The sequence below is a fragment of the Mastigoproctus giganteus genome, chromosome 14, assembly GCF_048544385.1.
Source record: "Mastigoproctus giganteus isolate SK-2022 chromosome 14, ASM4854438v1, whole genome shotgun sequence".
Classification (NCBI taxonomy): domain Eukaryota; kingdom Metazoa; phylum Arthropoda; class Arachnida; order Uropygi; family Thelyphonidae; genus Mastigoproctus; species Mastigoproctus giganteus.
In genome coordinates this window covers 90345307-90367606 of record NC_143588.1, presented here as the reverse complement: position 1 = coordinate 90367606, position 22300 = coordinate 90345307, and the positions used below count along the sequence as shown (strand labels likewise).

Here is a 22300-nt window from a genome sequence, read left to right as displayed (position 1 = left end):
TTCAATCTCTATTTCATTTCATTCTTATTTAATATTTTTGCCTTCAGAAAGTTTTATACATTTAGACAATAAAAAATAGCTTATGGTCTTCTCCATGAGCCACATTGTTAAATTAATGATGTTGTTAAAATAGTGTAATGCAGTGAAACTTATTTATAACAAGGATATGGACCACTGAATCTAAGAATTGTAATATTTGATACTACAATAAAAAAAACAAAAAAAAACAACATCTGTCAGTAAATTTAATAAACTATCATCTCTGTACACTGTCATCTGGCTTTTATTTGCTGCTGCATAACTTGGATCTGCATATGCACAAAAATACTGTGATTTTCAGTCTGTTGAAACCTGCATGCTGATAATATAAAGCATTTTAACACCATTAATTTTAAAGTATAATAGTTATTTTTTGTTACCTTATTTTATTTTTATAATGAATGCTGAATGACTAACTGCTCCTAAGTAGAATCATTTCCTTATTTTAGGTGATGATGAAATCTGTGCGATTGGAATGGGCTCTTGGAGACTTGGTAAAGGCAATGGCTCTCTTGGAAGAAGGGATTAAACTCTATTCAGATTTTGCTAAGTTATGGATGATGAAAGGTGAGATTTTGGAGCAAGAAGGCAAAATAGATGAAGCCAGAGAAGCTTATAATACAGGGGTAAGTTTTTGCATCTTTTGTGTCACCTGCATACATACATGTACACAATCCATTTCTTGATAAAAATTAACATTGTGCACATGTTGCAGGGGGGGGGGTATTATTATAAAATAAATAAATATCAGACAACTTTTAAATTCTTTTTTAATAATATTTTTAGAAAAGTTAATAAAAAATGAATATAATAAAAATTTAAATTAAATTATTAAAAAAAGTAAACATACCAAAATTATGATGTTCTGAAGAGGTTCCATATTTGAGTCATATTTTCAGAGGATTATTATCTCGATTTCAGTTTATTTTTTGCAAATTGTCATCCACATAGTAGCTAAGAGTTAATAAATTATTGCATCATAAACATTGTAAAAATAACGTATTTTGTTTGACCAAATTGAATAATCCAACAATTTTTAGAAATTATGAGATTCATCTTCAGAGATCCACATACACACACGTGGGCAAGCACCCTCTCCCAAACAACAGTCCAGCCAAGTGTATTTTGAAATATTCTGTAAAAACTGGAAATCTGCAGAATAGAGATTGCTTCTTTTTCTTCCATAAGTAAATATTCCCAGTAAACACCCCCCCCCCCCAGTAAAAACAAGCTGCCCAAGTGCATTTTGTAAAAATTTAATATCTATAGAAGAGTGACTGCCTGTTAATGAAGGTGCTGATGTAATGAAATGGACCCTGGTGTTGTAGTCAGGAAAGATCCACATAAACCAAACATTTGGTGGGACAGAAATCAGAACTTTGTCCAAAAGACTTTGAATGAAAGAGAGAGAGAGAGAGAGAGAGAGAGAGAGAGAGAGAGAGAGAGAGAGAGAGAATTCATAGATTTAAAGGTTATCTTCAAATTATTAATACTGAAATATTCTGTAAAAACTGGATATCTCTTGATATCATTCTTATTTCCTCAAGTGTTTTAAGGGATTTTAAGAAACTATAAGATTCGTAGTTTCTAAAAATTCCTTATACTTGTGCATGTATGCATAGTAATAGTAATAGAGGCATTTGATGCAAGAAAGCAAGTGTATGAGCTTATGTAGCATTAGCCAAAAAAAAAAATTCACACAACCATTCCCTCTAAAAGTTTGTCCAGTTCCTCCTTGAATTTATTTAAGCTATCAACTTCCACAATGGCAGATGGAAGTTTGTTCCAGCAATTAACCACCAGCTGGCTAAAGGCAAATTTCCATACATCTATTCTACAGCTGTCTTTCCTCAATTTGAATTTATGCCCCCTTAGGTTTGTAATCTGAGCCAGCAGAAGAATCCCATCAGAATTCAGCATGCTCAACCCATTCAAGGCCTTATACAACTCAGTCAGATCATCTCACAGGTGCCTAGTCTCCAGCTGCTGCAATTTTCAGAACTTAAGCCTCTCTTGGTAAGAAGACCCCCTTCATTCTCCTCACCAATCTTGTTGCCCTTCTCTGTACATGCTCAAGTAAATCTACACCCTTCCTAAAATGAGGCCTCCAAACCTGTACGCAGTACTGAAGGTGTGGACTGACCATTGCCTTATACAAAGAGATAATCACCTCTTTTTCCCTGCTAGTAAAATTCCTGTATATCATTGACAAAACCCCATGACCTGCTCTGGCAGCCTGTCTGCATTGCTCAGAAAACTTCATATCTGACTGCACAATTACTCCCAGGTCTTTTTCATTTTCTACCACCTTAAGTGTAGTACCACACAGTTGGTACCTTCCTCTGGTGTTACTTCTACCCATATGCAGTACTTTGCATTTGTCAATGTTAAACTTCAGTTGCCATTTCTCAGGCCATCTGCCCAAATTTTCTAGATCCTGTTGCAGTAACACACTGCCATAACTGTCATTAACAACCCTGTCAACCTTCGTATCATCTGCAAACTTCGACACTAAGCCTGATATACCTTCATCAATATCACGCATGCACGTACGTGAATGTATGTGTTTGAATCTGTAGGCAATGAACTTTAAACTTGTGTACAATCCTGACAATGCACCTAAGGAGAACTAGGTTAGCTGGAAGTTTTTATTTATGGAGGAGAACAGCAGTAATTTCTTATCCATAGTAGGAAATGCTCTAAATGAGATAGTTACAAAATTTAATAACGGAAATTATGGATAGTTATGTTCTTAACAATGAAAATAGTATACCCATGAGGAAAATTTACCTGACTGCAAACTGTTCAGAGAGAGAGAGAGAGAGAGAGAGAGATTACACCTTATCTAGGGCAAGAAATCAAATTGATTTAGAGTTGATGGAAAAGTGAGGATTGAAATGTATCTTAATGGAGAATTGTTTATATCTAAATGTACTACTGTTCCTGTGATAAAGGAAGAGTAGTACATTTAGTTTCCTGTTCCTGTGATAAAGGAACAGGAAACAGTCTGAATTAATTTTTCTTAACTCCACAAGGAATTAGTTTCCAGTAAGTAATCATGTTTGAGATTTTCTGAATAATTAAAGTATACAATAGAGAGCTTCAAGTTAAAAAAAATTGATACTCCAGAAAATTTCAGAGTTTCAAATAAAAATATTTTCTAACTAGCTTAGTAATATTCCGTGGTCACAGGGAAAAAATCATAGGGAATGGAAGAAAAATAAAACTCTGTACTCTGTAGAAGAAACATAAGTTCCATGACAAAATAAAATGGTTACATTTCATTGAAATAAAATTAGTGTAGAGCTTTTGTAAAGGCACAAAATTCAACAATATAGGCAAAGCTAATTAGAATGACTTGCATTTCTGATTTAATTTTTCAACTGTATAAAACAGCATACTGCATTCATATCTTCCTAATTCCCTAACTCAGTTCCATGGCCAACAACATTCAGAATATTGAATTCATAAAATTCACTATCTAGACCACTACTGATATATTATAGAGGTTTCCATAAAGCAAAACTAAGATGGTATGATAGAGGAGTTGTTCCCAAACTTTTTGAAATTAGGACCACGGGAATATTCAGAGTAATAGGCATTAAGTGCTCACCTATACATACATATATTTTGGAAACTACAGCTGATGCAAGTGGACTCTATCAGACCATTATCATCATTCTTCTCTTTCTTGGTGATTCCCTTTTACTTTTCTCTTCTCTCTCTCTCTCTCTCTCTCTCTCTCTCTCTCTCTCTCTCTCTCTCTCTCTCTCTCTCTCTTTCTCTTAGGGTAACTGGGGAAATTTTTTTTTTGGCGGTGCAGCATAAGCCTCAGACTTCCTTGCACCATATAGCAAATAATAATAATAATAATAATTTGTGGCGATGGTGGCATGGGGACACTTGGGTGAATCAACGAATCACAGGCCAACATAAACATTCAGTATTATGTCACCCTTATGCATACTAAATTATTCATGCCCTCGTGGGTAGCACAGTTGATAGAATTGCCATTTCCCCCCCCCCCCCCACTAGGTACCTATACATACATATATTTTGGAAACTACAGCTGATGCAAGTGGACTCTATCGGCCCATTTGTGGTGATGGTGGTATGGGGACACAAGACCCAAATTTGGGTGAATCAACGAATCACAGGCTAACATAAACATTCAGTATTATGTCACCCTTATGCATACTAAGTTATTCATGCCCTCGTGGGTAGCACAGTTGATAGAATTGCCATCCCCCCCACACTAGGTGGAAAAGACTTGAGTTTGAGTCCCGCCTATGACGTGAGGAATTTTTACGGGCCATTTTCACAACGTGGCTGAGTTAGTTGGTCTCAGGTGAGGGTAGCATGGTTTTTGCCTCCCGGAAACTCTGGTTTTTCGTACAGCAAACAGAAAATCAATTACAGAACACATGCAATTTACATACAGTATATACGGAGCAATATAGCCTTTGATGCTGATGCTCCTAAAACTCAATACAACCAACCAACCTATCCAAATTTTATTTGGATAGGTTGAACACACAAATATTGCCTCTGGAATAAAAAGAATAAAAAATCTACTCTTATTAGAAAGAATAAAATTAAAGATAATAATATTGCTGTTTCCAGTGTAAAAAAATGTAAGTTTATAATTTCTGAAAGATCTCGATAAAAAAAAAAAATCTCTGGGTTGCATAAAACCCCTTGCAGTCCAGATATGGTTCACAGGGTCATAGTTTGGGAGAATCTTGCATTAGAGCATAAAGAAAGGCCTATTTAAAACCATACAGTAATAAAAATAAAAAATAATTTGCAGCCATTATCAACCCACTGCAGGATGGAAGCCTCCTCAGTAATTCATGCTGAGGGAAATGGACCATAATCTGCCACACTGGTCCAGTGTGGATTGGCAGATCGACTGTATTTAGCAGTCAGGGGCTTGAACCCCGGTCTATTCAAAGAGCATGTGCCACTGCACTCCCGCTCCTGACCACTCAGCTACGGATATTATCAGAGCAATTTTTTAAAGGAAAAATTATCACAAAATGCAATTTGCTGTTACAGTTGCAATATCTAAATTAAACTATTAATTCACAGATAAAAATTTGTGCAGCAAATTTTCTCATATATATTAATTTAAACAAGGGCTGAAAGAGAGAGAATTTTATTTTTGCTGCCTGAATGCAAAATTGTGTCAAAATGATCTGCAATTTTTACGCCTTAATGCACATGTATCCATTCAATTGTGATCAGTAAATGAATGCTGTTAAAGGAAAGTCACATGAAATGAACAACTGAGTGATATCAGCACACAAGATTGAACCATGGGCTATTGCATTACAGCTGGGACTTTGCTTAGTATCAACTACAAGCACTATCTAGAGAGTGCTATAAAAGCTGTATAGTTCAGTTTCATATATTGTTGAAGTGATTTTTATCTAGTTTAGTATTTTCCACAAGAATAAAAGGCAAGGTTTTTTGATGATTATGCTTTCTGAATTTTAATTCTTTAGTCTGTGAAAAACAAAGCATCAATCATCCTTAGTTTGTGTGTCTACCAATAAAATTTTGTGTAAAAAGCATTTTCCTATAAAATTTTACCCAAAAGGGGTTGTTATAATCAATCCACAGCCTGGGACATCAGGACTGAAAAGGAACAGATACTGAAATAGAATTCAGTTCGAGTGATGCAGATTATTAATCTCGTTCAGATGCACCTGTCAATGTTAGGATGCTACAAACAACAGATATCAGCATTACTTGGAGTGGTGATTTTTCACAGATGGAATCCAAGCAGTGTCTACTTGTTCCAGTGCCCCAAGACACACATAAAGGACCCTCTCAAATATAAAAGGCAGTGAATATGTTAAGAAGCATTGTGAAATTATGTTATTACAAAAAGTGAATTCTACTTTTATTTCCCTGTTTTGCTTAAATAAAATATTTTAATATATTCTTTTCATTCTTTTTATCTCTCATTTACAAACTACTCAGAAAATTGATGCAGTATTTAGTGAGGTTGGCTTTACACTTATTCTATATAGCCTTGGCAATTCTAAATTGATATAAGGCTAAATTAGAAATAATTTTTATCTACCTCATGTGTCACATAGTATTAGAAATATTTAAAGTGACCATTTTAGAGCCATTATAGCTTATTTTAAAATATTTTTATTCCATAGTTAAAAAAATGTCCAACATCTATACCATTGTGGTTGTTACTGTCTCAGCTGGAGGAAAATTCTGGTGCCCTAATCAAAGCTCGTGCCGTCTTGGAAAAAGCTAGGCTAAGGAATCCCAAAAATCCTGATTTATTGTTAGAAGCAGTACGTGTAGAATTGAGAGCTGGGTTGAAAGATATTGCCATGACTCTTATGGCAAGAGGTAAGCAAAGATTTATATATAATATAATCTACATCAGCAGTTCAAAAGCTGATGTAGACTGTGCTGTCAGTAATACTCTACTTATTCAAAAGTATTTGGACACACTTCCATTGTTAATGAAAAATGTGAGCTGAACACAAAAAAGAACAGGTATACAAGTTGTGCAGGAAATGCCATAGGTGTGAGTTGTCATAAGGTCTTATGGAGTTCCAGAGAGGTGTGGTTGTTGATTGCCACATCACAAATTTGTGGTGCATGTAACAGCAGACTGCTGAGAAAAGGCAGAAAACTAGGGGGTGGTAAAACAATTAATAAATTGACAGGTTTTACCTCAGAATTTGGGGGCTCATCAAATCCTGAAGTGCCAAATACTGCAATTGTGTATTACCCAAGGATTGTACTGCTCACATTTTATAATGTGAGTAGTGTAATGGTAATAGTATTTGCCATATAATTCAAGGAAGTCACAGGCTTTTCTGCACTGGCAAAAAAACAATTCCCCCCCCCAACCAAATAGAAGATAAGAAAACACAAATTATGTGCTCCCCCCCCCCTCACACAGGTAAGTATCCAGTTGACCTTTGAATTTATTCAAATTGCCAGCCTCAACTACCTGCAAGGGAAACTTGTTCCAGCTATCAGCAACTCACTGGCTAAAAGAAAACTTCCTACAATCTAATCTGCCGACCGGGCTAGCCGAGTGGGTAAAGTACCTGCCCGGCAACCCAAAGGTCGCGGGTTCGATTCCCGCCTCGGGCTTGGATCAAAGTACTGCAAAAACCTTGGGAGGTGCAATATGGCCACAGAAGCCGATGCGCCAACAACTACCAAATCAAAAAAAAAAAAAAAACAATCTAATCTAAACCTCAAGCCCTGTCATTTGAATTTATGATCTCTAGTTCTGGAATTCTTTAGAACAGTGAGAATTCCACCTTCATTCATTTTACTAATCCCTCTCAGAGCCTTAAACCTCAATCAGGTCACCTCTGAGGTGCCTAGTTGCCAAGCTCTGTAGCCTACATAATCACAGTCTCTCCTCATACGAAGTCCGATCTCACCATTCGAGTTGCTCGTCTTTGGACCCTTTCAAGAAGCTCAATGTCTTTTTTAAAATGAGCACTGCTCATATCATATTATTTACTCCTCATACTAGTACTCCCCAGTACTACTCATACCATGAGAATTGTAAAAATATCGTCAACAAAACAAACCCAAAGAGAAAGTTGTAAAATATCATCAACAAAATGAATCCAGAGGAGAGTTTATGAAGTGATTTGTCTGAGACACCTTCTGCAACTTTAAATAAAAATGTCAGCAAGTTGGAGGGGAAGAGGGGACTAGTACATTTACCTTTAAATTGGAAATAGAGATGTACTGTAGAGAGAGAAATTAAGTTGGGGACATCATCTGTAATGGAAAGTGAGGCACTCTCCTGATTCAGAAAAGAGTTGTTTGTAAATATCAAATCCACATCAGCTTCACCTGCAGTTGACTTTTACCTTCCTCCCAGTATATAATTGGGGGGGGGGGGAAGAGAAGGTGTACGTACTGTCCAAACAAAGAAAAATGAAAAGGGCAAAATACTACAATAAATTTTAAAAATTCGCTACAATAAAATGGTAAAATGACAAGAGAAGATTAGTGAAATACAGTCATTGCTAAGTGCAAAAATAACAATAGCACATAGACAAATAATCAATTTTACATAGGTTAGCAAAAATTACAACAATAAATAGTGTACAGGTAGTACAATTGCATCATTGTGCATGAAACTCTAATAGCAAACAGATGTTTGTACATAAAAGCAACATAGTTCTCATATTATGAAACAAACTTTGGTTTGCCAGTATAGCTATGTATAGAATGATGCATTTGCACTATTTACATGATAGTTATATACCTTTTGTAGCTTGGAAGCATTATAGCCCTACACATACAATCACAACAATATAATAACTGGTCTTGTTATCATTATTATTTTTAATTTGATTTTCATGCACAGATCTCTGTAAATAGGCAGCTAATTTGTTACAATACTAAAGAAGTATCAGAAGGGACCCTTGACATCAGCAAAATTATTTTATTCACCAATTAATTCAATATAGTGCCTTGTGATTATGGCTAGGTCAGATGAAATATTTTGTTATATTGATATATTAAAATTTGTTTTCAGCCATGCAAGACTGTCCAAATAGTGGAATTCTTTGGGCTGAAGCTATCTTTATGGAATCACGTCCACAACGAAAAACGAAGAGTGTAGATGCTTTGAAACGTTGTGAGCATGACCCACATGTGTTGTTGGCTGTTTCAAAGTAAGTCCTTTATATTAATTTTAAATACCATAAGAATAGCTGAAGATTTAAAACCAGAAAACTTTTTTTTTTTTTTTTTCTTTAATTATAGGCACTCCCCGACTTACATAACACTTGACTTTTCGTGAGTTTTTGCCGGCCGGTGCAAACTGAAAAAAAATATGGAAAAGTATTTTGCATCCTTTAGGAATAAATGGAGGTATTGTGAAAATAATGTAATGTAAACCCAATAACATATTTTTAGTTTTATATAAGTTTATGTCAAATAAGTCCAACACAAAAATCACTTTTAACTAAAGGATGCAAAAACAAAACACGCAGCCAACACGTTTACAAATGCTGCTATTGGCTGAGAGGAAGGGCTACATGGTCTGGCCAGCGAATTTACTACATTTTCTTCGTTATCATATGTTCCGTTATAAGAATCAGTTTTGAACACCTTTGTGGTATTTTTATTTTCTGTTAGTACAATCTATTATAAACGGGTAATAAACTCAATCTTATTGCATTTGCAATGATACCGATAGCTGGAATTCTGTGGGTTTTTACATTATTATGATGAACTGTGTTTTCCCTTCATTGAAATCTTCAATCATATAAAAAACTTAAATAAATTTTCAGAATCTTCTTTTCATTCCTATTTACTTATTACAAAGTTGAAGGGAAAGTGATCAACGGAAAGTGCAGGTGCTAGGAAATGAAACAAAATTGATTTAGAAATGAAGATGAAAATGATTAAGAAGTAGACACAGGACAAAGTTTGTCATCTATTGCACGGGAATTTGGTCTTGCTGCTTCAACAGCGAGTACTATTTTAAAGGACAGTGCGCATATAAAAGAACATGTTAAAGGATCAACGCATTTAAGATCAACAGTGATCACCAAACAGCATTCAGGTGCTATATCAAAGATGGTAAAGCTATTAATAATATGGATGGAAAATCAGATTCAGAAGTGAGTGCCCCTTGGGTCTAATGGTTATTCAAGCAAAAGCAACAAGTATTTATGAAGATATTAAGGATAAGTATGGCAAATCCCAAGCCAAGCAATGGGTGGTTTAATAGGTTCAAGCATCGCACTGGTTTCCACAATGTTAAAAGTAAAATTTTTGTAATTGCACACCTTTGTAATTTTTTCTGTGCATGAGATAAAATAATTGAATAAATAATTCTATTTACATGCTGGTCGAAATTTTTTTTTTTGCTTCAATCAAATTCACCGTGCATAATTGCGAGTGCTGCATAAGCATTTAGGGAAATTCCAACTTACGTAAAATTCAACCTATGTAGATTTCTGTGGAACACCCTTACGTAAGTCAGGGAGAGGCTGTATTATTATTGTATTAGGTGGTCCTTACCAACCTTTGGAAACCCTGCTGCATATAAAAAAAATCATTCAAATAAAAGCCAGTAAAAAAAAATGAAAAGCTTCTGATCAGGAATGTATTGCCCAGATCGTAGAGTCAAACATTTGAGAACATAAGTATATAAATAGTGATGAAAGGCCTATCCAGTCTCCCAACAACAAGGTACTAGAAGAAGGCAATACCATTTATGAGTAGCCTTTAAAAACATTTCTGTAAACATATTCATTATTATGAATTATGTTTAAATATAATCAAGTTCTTAGTGATTCATTGCTATTGTTAGAAGAATGCTCCATTCTCCTAACAGCATCACTGATGTTGCTGCAATTTACCACACATAGCTACCTTGGTCAGCAAAATCATTACATCAGATAAGCTGCATTGCAATGGTTAATCTCACTATTCAACTCAGTTAAATCTTTCTATGGGGGGAAGGATTCTGTTAAATCCAGCGTACACTCAAAAGAAATATATATAGTTGTCAAAGTTGGAAGACTGTTATGATGCCATTACAGAAAACAAATGGAGATGCAGATTTTCAAACTGCAGCAACTGACAGAAATTATAGACCAGTTCTGTGTAGGGGAAAAGTGCACACTTCTTGTTGGTGATAATGAATTAATTAATTACAGCATTGTAAACCAAATTCACAAAAGAGCAAAATTTTTTATCTTATGCATGAATTTCGGTCTAAACTGGATCCTTTCCAGTGGCATATGAATTTGGGCTTGTTTATAGTTTCTTTGTAACACATTTCATAAGAGAGAACAGAAATGCTTCATACAGTATTTCTATTTTTCTGCCTGATTAATGGACTGTATTGATAAACGACAGCAAGGCAAGCCATCTCATTAGCTACAAGTTAAATTTGATTTTATTGTGAAAATGTTTTACCTGACAGTCAGTCATCAGACTGAGCCATTATGTCACTGGTACTGTACAGATGAATAGCCTGGTTCAGTGGATGGCATCCATTATTTTCTGAAGTCCATTAAATGAAGAGTTTACTGTATCTGCATTTCGTGGTTCTGTTTATTAAGTAGTATATGTGCATAGGTCCACCATGTGACTCCATCACTCCTGTGGTATGTGATGGTAGTATGATGTTTGTAATGTGAGTGAGTATCTGTGTAATCTGTTTAGATGACAGTTAAGAATTTGTATAAGTTGAATGGAAAACTTAAAAAAATATGAATAAGATAACACCAGTCGGCATAAATTTCCTTCCAGAAATAACATTTTGAGTGATTCTCATAGGAAATATTTTCAAAAATCTCAGATATGTGCTTAAAATTTTTTTATCACTCTCAGTTTTCAAATATCATAGGTTAATGACCAAAGACCCAGAACTGTAGTTGGTTTAATAATCTTTTCCATCTATTTTATCAATTTATTGTTTTTATTTATTTTTCCTAAAACATTTGGAAGATTTCTAGAGCGTTCAGGAGCTTTCTACGACATTTCAGAATGTTCCAGAACATTCTAGAATATTCTTACATGTGAAAGAAAGGTCAGGATGTTTCTGGAAGGTTCTAGTACTTTCAACGGAGTTCTCTAGAAACTTCTCCATCGGTATATGACGAGTGCGTTCCACACCAAGCAAGAATTTATTTTAAAAAGTGTGTGTTTCAGAGAGCAAGTGGTGGCCAAAGTGAACAGTGTTTAGTGAATTAGTGTTTGTAAATAAGTGTTATGTGCATAAATGTAAATCATGAACTGTTTTTAAATTAAAAATAAAAATCTACAATTTCTTAATTGTGTTCTTATGTGCACGTACCTCAACTGTACATGAAATGTCATGTTCTTACCGAAATAACCCTGATAGCTTTTGCTACATTTGCAGAGAAGTGGTATTAAAATCACAACTTGTAAGAAAAGCCTACAAACTTTATTTTGGATGTAAGGTTGGAGATCAAGATAAAGTATGGGCTCCAAAGATTTCCTATAGCTCACATTCAAGGACATTAACAGGTTGGATTAGAGGTAGTAATAAATCGATGCCTTTTGCTCTTCCATTGATATAGCAGGAACCTCGAGACCACATAAACGATTGTTACTTTTTCATGACCGAAATGGCCAGGTAGTTCAGAAACTAAACCAAGCCAGAAAAATGTAGCACATCTTCCTTTGGTGGATAAGTCAAAAATCCATTTACCTCCATTGCACATCAAGCTAGGTTTGATATAAATATTCGTGAAAGTCATGGGCAAAAAAGGAGAAGAATTTTGCTGTTTGAGGCAAAAGTTTACTTGGGTCAGTGAGGCCAAGATAAGAGAGGGAATTTTTGTAGATCCAGAAATGAAACTGCTATTTCAAGATGAGGAATTCACTAAAAAATTAAATGCTACAGAAATAAGAGCCTGGAAGGCATTCGAAAAGATCTGCCGGAACTTTTTAGGCAATGAGAAATCACAAAATTACAGTGAAATTGTGGATGACCGGATGTTTGGATGAATTTTAGCATACAGGGAGTTGGGATGCATCATGTCATTAAAGCTTCATTTCCTACATTCCCATTTAGACTTTTTTCCTGAAAATTTGGGAGTGGTCTCCGATGAACACAGTGAAAGGTTTCACCAAGATATTGCTCAAATGGAAAAAAGATACCAGGGAAAATGGAGTCCAAATATGTTGGAATCTCGTACAGGAGACATCAGTGGACAATTATAAAAGGTAAAAAATGACAAAATAAGTGTTTTGTTATCAAGATTTAGTACTGTATGTAACATTTTCTTAAAATATATGCAATCTTTTTTTTTTTTATACTAGAAACATAGTTTTTGATTTTAATTCTTTCTTCCCTAAAATTGGTTGTTGTTACAGCAAAATGGTTGGCAAATTTGAATTTAGCAGCGTTAAATATACAAGAATCACCCTGAATTTTAACAGGTAGTGAAATTTTTTTTTTTTTTCTGGCAACTAGTGTAATCTTTTGACAACCTCCATTAACCTGTTATTGGTAGTATCAGAATGTAATAGCTCATTGTTGACATATTTTGTATTTGAAGGATATGCATTTATGATATCGAAAAATGCATGCTATAAAAAGTAGTCAAAGAAATACCAGTATATATAGATCAATAAATGCTTCAGAAATAGAATTATTGTGTAAGAGATACCCTAGTGAATCTCTTCTTTCACTACTGTTGAAAAGTAGCAGTAGTGAAGGAAGTCAAATATAAATCAAGGGGACCTATTGAATGCAAGCAGAAATGCTTTTACTTTGCATGGTATGAAAGGTGGCTTTATGTTTCTTCTTTTTTTTTTTTTTTTTTTTTTTTAATTCCTCCTGAAATTCTTTTCTATTGGTTTTGTGTTCATACATAGCTACCATATCCAGAAAAGGTGTTAGGCAAATTCTTAAACTGTAGTTTTCATTTCAGGCTTTGATTTAAATATCAAGGTGAGCCTACTTCAAAATGTTTTAACATCATTTTTTTATGTGAAGTTCCAGTAATAATAAACAGTTGCCTATACTTGGGGACAAACCTAACCTGACATTGGAGTCCCTACTGGCACACACCCCTATACATAATATAGTTCAGATATACTGATAAGGAATATTGATGTTAAATACAGTGTCTGTAATGAATTTACACCAATAATGAAAATGATTACAGCAGTGATTCTAATTACAAACATGAAATTATTTAAATGAAGTATGAGCTTTAATTTTCTTAACTTACCTCTATATCTGCTCAATAACAAATGCATAATTAAAAACAGATTACATTTAAAAACATGAAAATATTTAACCCATGATGACAAAAGACAATGAGGGTGGAAGTGATACAGGATGGATTAGAGAGGGACAGAGAGGGGGGGGGGTTGAGCATCCTCCTGGAGATCTTTCTGGAAAGGTGAGAGAAGAGTCTGAAGTAGATGTGATGTTTTTGTTTTTTTTAAATAAAAAATAAATAGCTGTAAAGGCCTCCATTCTTCTTTTAAATCCTAGACTATACTCCATCAAAGTGACCATTTCAAACACTTTTCACCTAGAACCTTAGACATGTCCAAAATGTTCACTAGTGCCTTAAGCAACAGCTGAGGCCTTTGAATTTTATCACTCTCTTTGTCCACACCACTCTCACATCCCACATTATGTGCCAAATTCATAGGACCTATGAATTTGGCACATTATTTTCTATCAACAAGATACATTTCTGGTCTTTTGTGACATCAGGCAACTGCTTCCTCCAGCATACATTCAAAGTCAGTGGTTTGATTTCAGATTCCTTTATATTTTTTATATAGTCAGCAAAATAGTACTTTTCCAGGCAATCGCTAACTGACATAAAGAAACTGTACATGACTTAAGTATTGTGATTAGACCCCAATTCATGGGTTAGATCGGGATCTTGTCCATACCTCTGTTTGCATAACTGAATAGAGACAAGTACATATATATATGTGCTGGAAAGGTAACACCAGCTTGTTGAGAAACTACTCAAGAATAAGCAAAATTGCAAAAGTTAAATAGATATTAAATCCTATGTACAAAATGTAATCTGCAAAAAAGTCAAAATTGTGAATATCAATGTACTTATTTATGTACAGTCGATTTCAGTTATTTGGGACACATTGGGACTACTGCATTTTGGCCCAATTAAGCAGCTGCCCCAATTATGCAAAGTTTCACATAAATAGTTAAAAATACAGCGGACTTTACAATTGGTTCACTGTACAATCAAATCACATTACGATGGACTCACCATAGTAAATTACCATTCACTGTATGATGTGTAGTAAGCGCTGGTCATTGTGATCACTTTTGTGAATTGAAATTTTAATTCTATTAAACAGCGATTCTAATTAGCGAAAATAGGAGGAATATTATCCACAGACTATAAAAGTAAAGATATATTAAGCACAAATTTACCCTTTATCACCTTACCAATTAAAAAATAAAATGATACGTGAAAATAGGAAGAATATATGTGATAATCGGAATAATTAATGCGTACTGTAATATGTACATACTAACTAGTTGTTGCCATTTATGTGCACTGACATTTGTGGGTGGGGATTAAAATTTAAAACAGTAAAAAGATAAGCAATCAATAACAAAGAACACGGCACACACAAATTGCAAGTAACAGGATATGCGTGTGAGATTGGAGTAACAAGTTACAAAGCTTTAAAAATAAGAATGAAGAGAAGATTCTGAAAATTAATTTTTTTATGTGATTGAAGATTTCATGGAAGTGTAAGCACATTTCACCATAATAACCCACAGAATTCCAGCTGTTGGTATTATCGCAAATTCAATAAGACTGAGTTTATTATCCGTTTATGATAGATTGCACTAACAGAAAAGAGGTGCACAATAGCCATAGCAGCTAATGCGCCAATAAACAACCATACTGGTAATTGTTTTATGGTAGTGACCTCCAGAAATCCGACCGAACCACAGGGTATGGGCGGAGACAATCGTAGTGCAATCTCCTGCCCCGATTAAACGGCATGTTGTCCCAATTAAGTGAAGTAAACCTTGGCTATTTTCTCGATTGGGTTCTGTTCTTTAAGATTTGTCCCAAATAAATGGCTGCCCCGATTAACCAGTGGCCCAAATAATCAGAATCCACTGTACTTAACTTGCTTTTGGATTTTAATGTTGAAACTAGAATAAAGTTTTAGTAATGTTTAACTCACATGCATATTAATTAGGTGCTCTAATTGTAGCATTCTATTAAATGCAGATTGTTTGTCAATCTTCATAGTAATGCTGAACTGTTAGTCAGAATGAGCTTTTTTTATTGAATGTAAATTAATTTTTTTATTTTAATAGTCCTAACACCCTCCCTGTAAGTCTTCTTCAGTGGATTTTTTACAGGTTAGTTTAAATAATAACATTAAGCAGCTTAAATTAACACAATGATCACCATAATGCTAATAAAAAATTATTCCCGGAGGCCTGTTGTTTTTTCCCCAAAAAATATAACTATATCGTGACCTATCAAAAAAAAAAAAAAAGATTGAGACCAAAATCATATTTGTATCTGCCAGGCCAGCTAGATATATTTTATATTAAAGAATGCAATGTGTGATGCTGAAGTAGTTGTGCAGCTCAAACAGTAAAGTGAACCATTACATAAATATTGTGTCACACAGCCTAATGCTTAAAAACTTTCCCTGAAACACAAATGCGGTCCCATAGCAATTAACATGTTAAGTATATACATCTGGAGTGGTTCTCTTTATGACTCAGGTCTGCCAGGTATATTATTCTTTGGTTTTTATTCACTGAAAAGGACATACAAGGAAGTCTTAAAACATGTGGTAACCCCATTAAAATTAGTGTTAATTTATATTCTATAAAAAAAGAAAACTCATTCTGATTAATGCAGTGCAGTGTTACCTAGAGACATCACGTGTACTCTTCCCTTTGTGTTAAAGGGAAGGGCATGTACATGTCCTATTTTTATAGGACATAGACACCTATAAAAATGTAACATAATAGGTTAATGTAATTAATGCTTCTATAATGAGTATTTTCCTGTACTATAATAAAGATTATTTATTTATTTAATGTAGGTTACAATGATTAATAGTTTTTATTTTCTTTCTTGTTGATAAAAAAAAAAAAAAAGAGAGAGAGACACATTTATTCAGACTTACAATCAACTGCTCAACTAAATAAATCATACATACTCTTTTATAAGTTTAATTAATAAAAAAGTTCATACTCTATTTATATTTTATTTGAAGATTCATAAAACTTATGCTTTTCTTTCTGTAGGCTTTTCTGGACAGAAAGAAAGATGACCAAAGCAAGAGAGTGGTTCAACCGAACTGTAAAAATTGATCCAGATTTAGGGGATGCATGGGCATATTTCTACAAATTTGAGCTTCTTCATGGGTCAGAGGTGAGTATTTATAATTATGTTTAGAATCATTCTTGTCGCATTAGTACTCCCTTGTAATCTTATACTCCCAATATTCAGAGAGTTACTCTAAAAGCCTAAAATATTATTTTTTGAAGAATAATTTTGAAACCTAAGTTTCAATTTTTTGAAAATAGCAAGGACTATTTTTTTTTGCACTCAACATTTAGGAACTTTTAATGTGCAACAAATACATTATTATTATTTTTACTTGGATGACCTATGGAAGGAAGGCTCTAATGTTGTTTTCAAAAACTTGTTTAATTTACTAGGAGTTATGAATTTTATTTTTATAGTTCTTATAATAGTAGTACTATTTATCAGAAAAAATATTCAGAAATGCTCCTACTATATGAATTCTAATTTAGTTTTGAAACAGACTCCCCTCCCCACACAACGTGCATCAACATTTCCATTATACTGCTGCTAATTCTTCAGTTGTACAGTTAACTTCAAAGTATTAATATTTTTAAGCAAATTATGTGCTATTTTTTGAAATAAAATATACTACAAATTTAGGCAGGAGTAGTAGTATCCCTGAAGTGATACTTTTGGGTCTTTGCTATTCAGTGTACATTTTTATCATATTTCATATAAGTGCAATGAGTTTACAATAATAAAAGAAAGGCACTTTTATCTACTTACTGGTAATGGAATTTTAATACCACTAATAGCATATATCTGGAAACAGTGCTATTTAGTTCTTCTTAACAGGTGCATGATTAGTAGTAATTAAACACATTTAAGAATATCTTATGTTTCATAGGTACAGTCCTAACTTGCTCTGACAGAGGTAATTAATAAGTAAAACGAACATGATTTCAATAACTGAATTACTTAGTAAGATAGAACAGTTAACTTTTGCTATAATTTTTAGGACTTTATTTGTTGCACATTCTAAAAAATCCTCTTAACTGATTTTTAATATATATAAAAAACGTTAATTGCATTTTTGTAGACAAAAAATATAGTTTATTGGTTCTTAAGTAAATTACACTACAGAAAAGGTTCCCAAACTTTCTTGGCTCATGTCCTTAGTGTCTCAGTAATTTTTTCACATGTCCCTAGGCCAAAAGAAATACCTAACAGTTCCATTTATTAAGTAGTTAGGTCCAAAAAACTTAATGTTGAAAGTGAACTACCTCGTGCTAGTAGTTCATGTGGTGTCCAACAGATGTTGAGTATTGCTGTTTCCTTCGAAAATTTTAAATATTCCATGGAACCCCTGTGAGTTTTCTGCAGCACCCTGGAATGCTGCAGCACACAGTTTGGGAACCACTGGCCTAGATATGTCCCTTTAGAACCCATTATCAAGTCTGATTCCAACCTGATAACTCATTGTTCACCCTGGCAGCAAAAGAATGAAGAACAAGTTGTTGGCTTAGACACAATACCATATTCCAAAGAGAATGTAGTTGGGCACCAATTAACTGTTATTGGAAATCCTTCTTTTTTTGTTTATTTATTTTTTCATTCTCCACTACTAAATGTTGTATCACACAGTTGTTATATTAATCTGGGATTACTACTACCCATATGTAGTACTTTGCATTTGTCAATGTTAAACTTCTCAGTCCATCTGGCTAATTTTTCTAGATCTTGTTGCAGTAGCATACCCATTACTTTTGTAATATCATTTACTTAAGAACCAATAAACATTTTTTCTACAAAAACTTAGTATTTTTGTAATTTTTTTAGATTTTGTGTGTGTGTGTGTATGTTTTTTTAATACATGTTAAGATTAGATATAATTAGATATAACCCATGTTATTCCTTTTATACAAGATTTATCATTGATATTTTCTTGGTAGTTATTTCCTAACACAAAGCATTTTCTATACATTTGTATTCATTTTGTATGTTATGTAGTTATATAATGTACAGAAGAGAAAAGTATCCCTATTTAATGATGTACTTATAGTCCACAACATGAAGAAGAGAATAGCAGAGGGAAAAAATTCACATATTCTCCACCAGGAGCAGAAATAACAGTTACTGATGTGTTTTGCATATTGCAGTCATTCGGGTATGTTTAAAGGATTTGGAAAAAATCATGACAATAGTCAGCAACATCTCTTTATTTTTACAAAACACATTTCTAGTGAAACTATTTTATATGAATGATAACAATGTAACAGCAGCAGCACTTCGGGAATGCTGATGTTAAGAAAAAAAAACCCCATGGAAACTGCATATGGTTTTAATGGAACCTTCAAAGTGTCCATTAACACCATATGCATTCCACTGGATGATAGTATTTTGAAGAAAGAGGGTCTTAGCATAATGTGCAAAGGAGATTGCAACCATCATGGAGGACAGCAAAATAACAATCACAGAGCAGCACTGTTATCATTTCCATTACAGTTGGGCATGTCTTCTTCCATAGTGTGGAAGGTATTTAAGGTGCTTTTTATTATCTGTACAAAATTTTCAAATATTCCTGGCATGCACGGAGGTGGATGAGTAGTGGGCATGAAACATCTTTTGAGGTGTAGATTACCCATAACTGCTGAATTTCATCAGAAAGCCCTTGTGTTACACACAGTTCTGCTACACTCTCCAGAAGTAACCATTTGGTGTGGCTTCACCACCTCCTTCCTTATTGGACTATTCTGTTTTGAGGACTCATCACCTGTTCTGCTACAGATAGAGATGTCAGAATATGCTGTGAACCTTTGTTGTTCCTGCACTGCAACAGCAGAGATGCCTCTGAGTGCAGTGTTTATGGGGGACAGAACACCACCTTACATTGCTCAGTCAATGAAAGAGCTGTTGCAAAGACATTTCACCGATGACAGAATGATCCATTGATCCTCGTCAACATTGTAGCCACCTTGTTTGCTCAACATTGCCATTGTGATTTCTGGAGGAGTACCTGGGGAGCACAGGGCACTACAATGCAGTCTGAAGGGCAGCATCGCTTGTCATCTGACTGTTATCATTCATAACATGTCAGGCATTGAAAGTGCCATGACTTCTATGGAACAAACTGTTTACCAGTGGTGAACATGTATACATTGAACAAGTTTTATAGTAATAATCCACCAACACCTTTCCCTCCCCAGACAACAGCACCATTCCTGCCACTGATATAGGGATATGTGAAGTAGTTTTTTCCTGCCATTCTTTGCCCCATGCTGTGGACTACAGCTACATCATTACTTCAATCTGATCATTAGATGATACTCCACACATTTCTGAATAAAAATACTTTTAATTATAAAGACCCTGTATTTTAGAACTCATTTATGATATAAATTGTAAAAGTACAAATTTACCAGTGCTAGTTTCTTAACATTATTATTGTTTTAATTTATTTTGGCTGAGGAACCACCTTAGATTTTTTTCAAACAATTCTTTCAAAATCTCAGTAGGCATTACTTTTCGACAACATATTTGCATAATTCTGCTTTGGTATATTTTGTTTCATATAGAACAGACCTTATACGGGCTGTGATCAGAAAGTTTTGGGACTGAACTAATATTTATTTATTTTTTTTTTTTTGTTTCCCAAGTGTCTAAATAATTTCCTTGGTTATTATAAATTTGTGGCCTTTGCAGGAGGCATTAGACGTTTGGGGGGGGGGGAAATCACAGGGTGCTAAATATGGTGAGTATGGGGGGAGTGCATTTGTAAGAAATTCTTGAATGGAGAGTGCTGAATTCCCTAAAGTCCACTTTTCCAGCCATTTTCTCCAAACAGTATCACATAATCACTGTAGAAATGTTTTGTGATATTTCTGGTCCATTGTTTAACCATGTGGAACAAATTTATGATGAACAGTATTCAAAGTTATCATTCTTTTACCCTCTAAGTCAAAAAATACGAATATGTGTGATTTTTACAGTTTGTCAAGATTATTCTGCTCTTTTTTTTTTTTTTTTTGGAGAAGACTGGGCTTTTGTTTCATAGTTTCATGATCAGTAACAGTGGAAGAAACACGGTGTGAGTTAGAAGCAGCATACTGACATGAGAACTCTAATCCACAAAATTGACTCAAATGCATTGCATTCCCAAATCTCATGTTAAATTAATTGTTATCCCATGAGATTTGGGAATGCGACGCATTTGAGCCAATTTTGTGGCTTGACTCCTCACTGATGATCACAGAGTTCTCATGTCAGTATGCTGCTTCTAACCCACATTTCACTATCAATTTTGCAGATAGTTAAACACGATCACCCCTGATCAGATTCTAAACACGAGCAATGAATTGTTGGTTTTTGAAATGAATGGCAGCCAGGGGAAAGATCACTTTGATGGACAAGCAGCCCATTTAAACTTTTCAAGCCACTGAAAAGTCTTTGAACAACGCATGGCATCCTCTCCAAAAGTGTTTTTAACATTTTGTGGGTTTTGTACTTTTACCTAATTTGATGCAAAATCACTCATATTAAAATGTGTCAAAACACAGAAAACACCTTATATTTAATGCACACTAATTCAGACTGGACGCTTCCTGCATACTATGTCTAAATAAGTCACCGAACATGTGACAAGTCATGATGCAGTCAACCCACCTCACATAAAATAAGCACTTTTAAAACTAAAGCTGAACCTTACTTTTTAAACTTTTAAAGAATAATTTTGAATTTATGAAAGAAGTTGAAGGAATCCAAGACATTATGGTAATTCTAAAAAGAATAATCCTCCTAGCTCTGTGTGTATTGGAGCAACTGTGCTAAAATGATAAGATAAATATACAAAATACCTTCTGTTCAGCGTGTGCCTAATTCAGACTGTCTGTAGCTAAATGGGTGATTCACGTGTTACTGTATCTAGATGAGTCACTGAACATGTGACAATTCTCTACAATACTGCAGCTTCAAGATACAAAGACAGTCCCTGAATTTTTTTATCCCACTCCATATATTAATTAATTGGTAAAAGATTTTGCTGTATCAGTGCTATTCCGAAATTTCACACACATTTGAAAACCTTATCATACATGGAATTTTCCTTGCATTAGTGAATCGCAGCTGTAAAGTAAGTAAAATCCAATTCTGTGCACTACCTTTAATTAATACAGGGAGTGTCTTTTAATTGTAGACGTTTCCTGTTTGTTTTTTAAACTTGTGTAAAATAGATACCCTCATTTTAAAATCTTAAATTTTCTTATCATTAGGATCAACAAGAAGATGTAATGAAAAGGTGTACATTAATAGAGCCTCACCACGGAGAACACTGGTGTGATGTTTCCAAAGACATTCTTAATTGGCGAAAGAAAACAGAGGAGATTCTAGTAATGGCAGCTAATGCCATTCCTATTCCTACTTAAAGGGAAACAAATTTTTATTTGTACATTAGGTAGTACAGTCTC

The 22300-nt window shown here is 34.3% G+C and overlaps 1 protein-coding gene across 1 annotated transcript in view; it reads left to right on the top strand.

Annotated features, from left to right (window-relative positions):
• Prp6 (pre-mRNA processing factor 6) overlaps positions 1-22300 on the top strand; it is an 87618-nt gene extending 65318 nt beyond the window's left edge. Inside the window, exons 19-23 of the mRNA XM_090388869.1 lie at positions 489-665; positions 6216-6417; positions 8591-8729; positions 16835-16961; positions 22106-22300. Coding sequence (XP_090244995.1) covers positions 489-665; positions 6216-6417; positions 8591-8729; positions 16835-16961; positions 22106-22258 — 798 coding nt within the window. The 3' untranslated portion in view covers positions 22259-22300. The remainder of the gene's footprint in view (positions 1-488; positions 666-6215; positions 6418-8590; positions 8730-16834; positions 16962-22105) is intronic.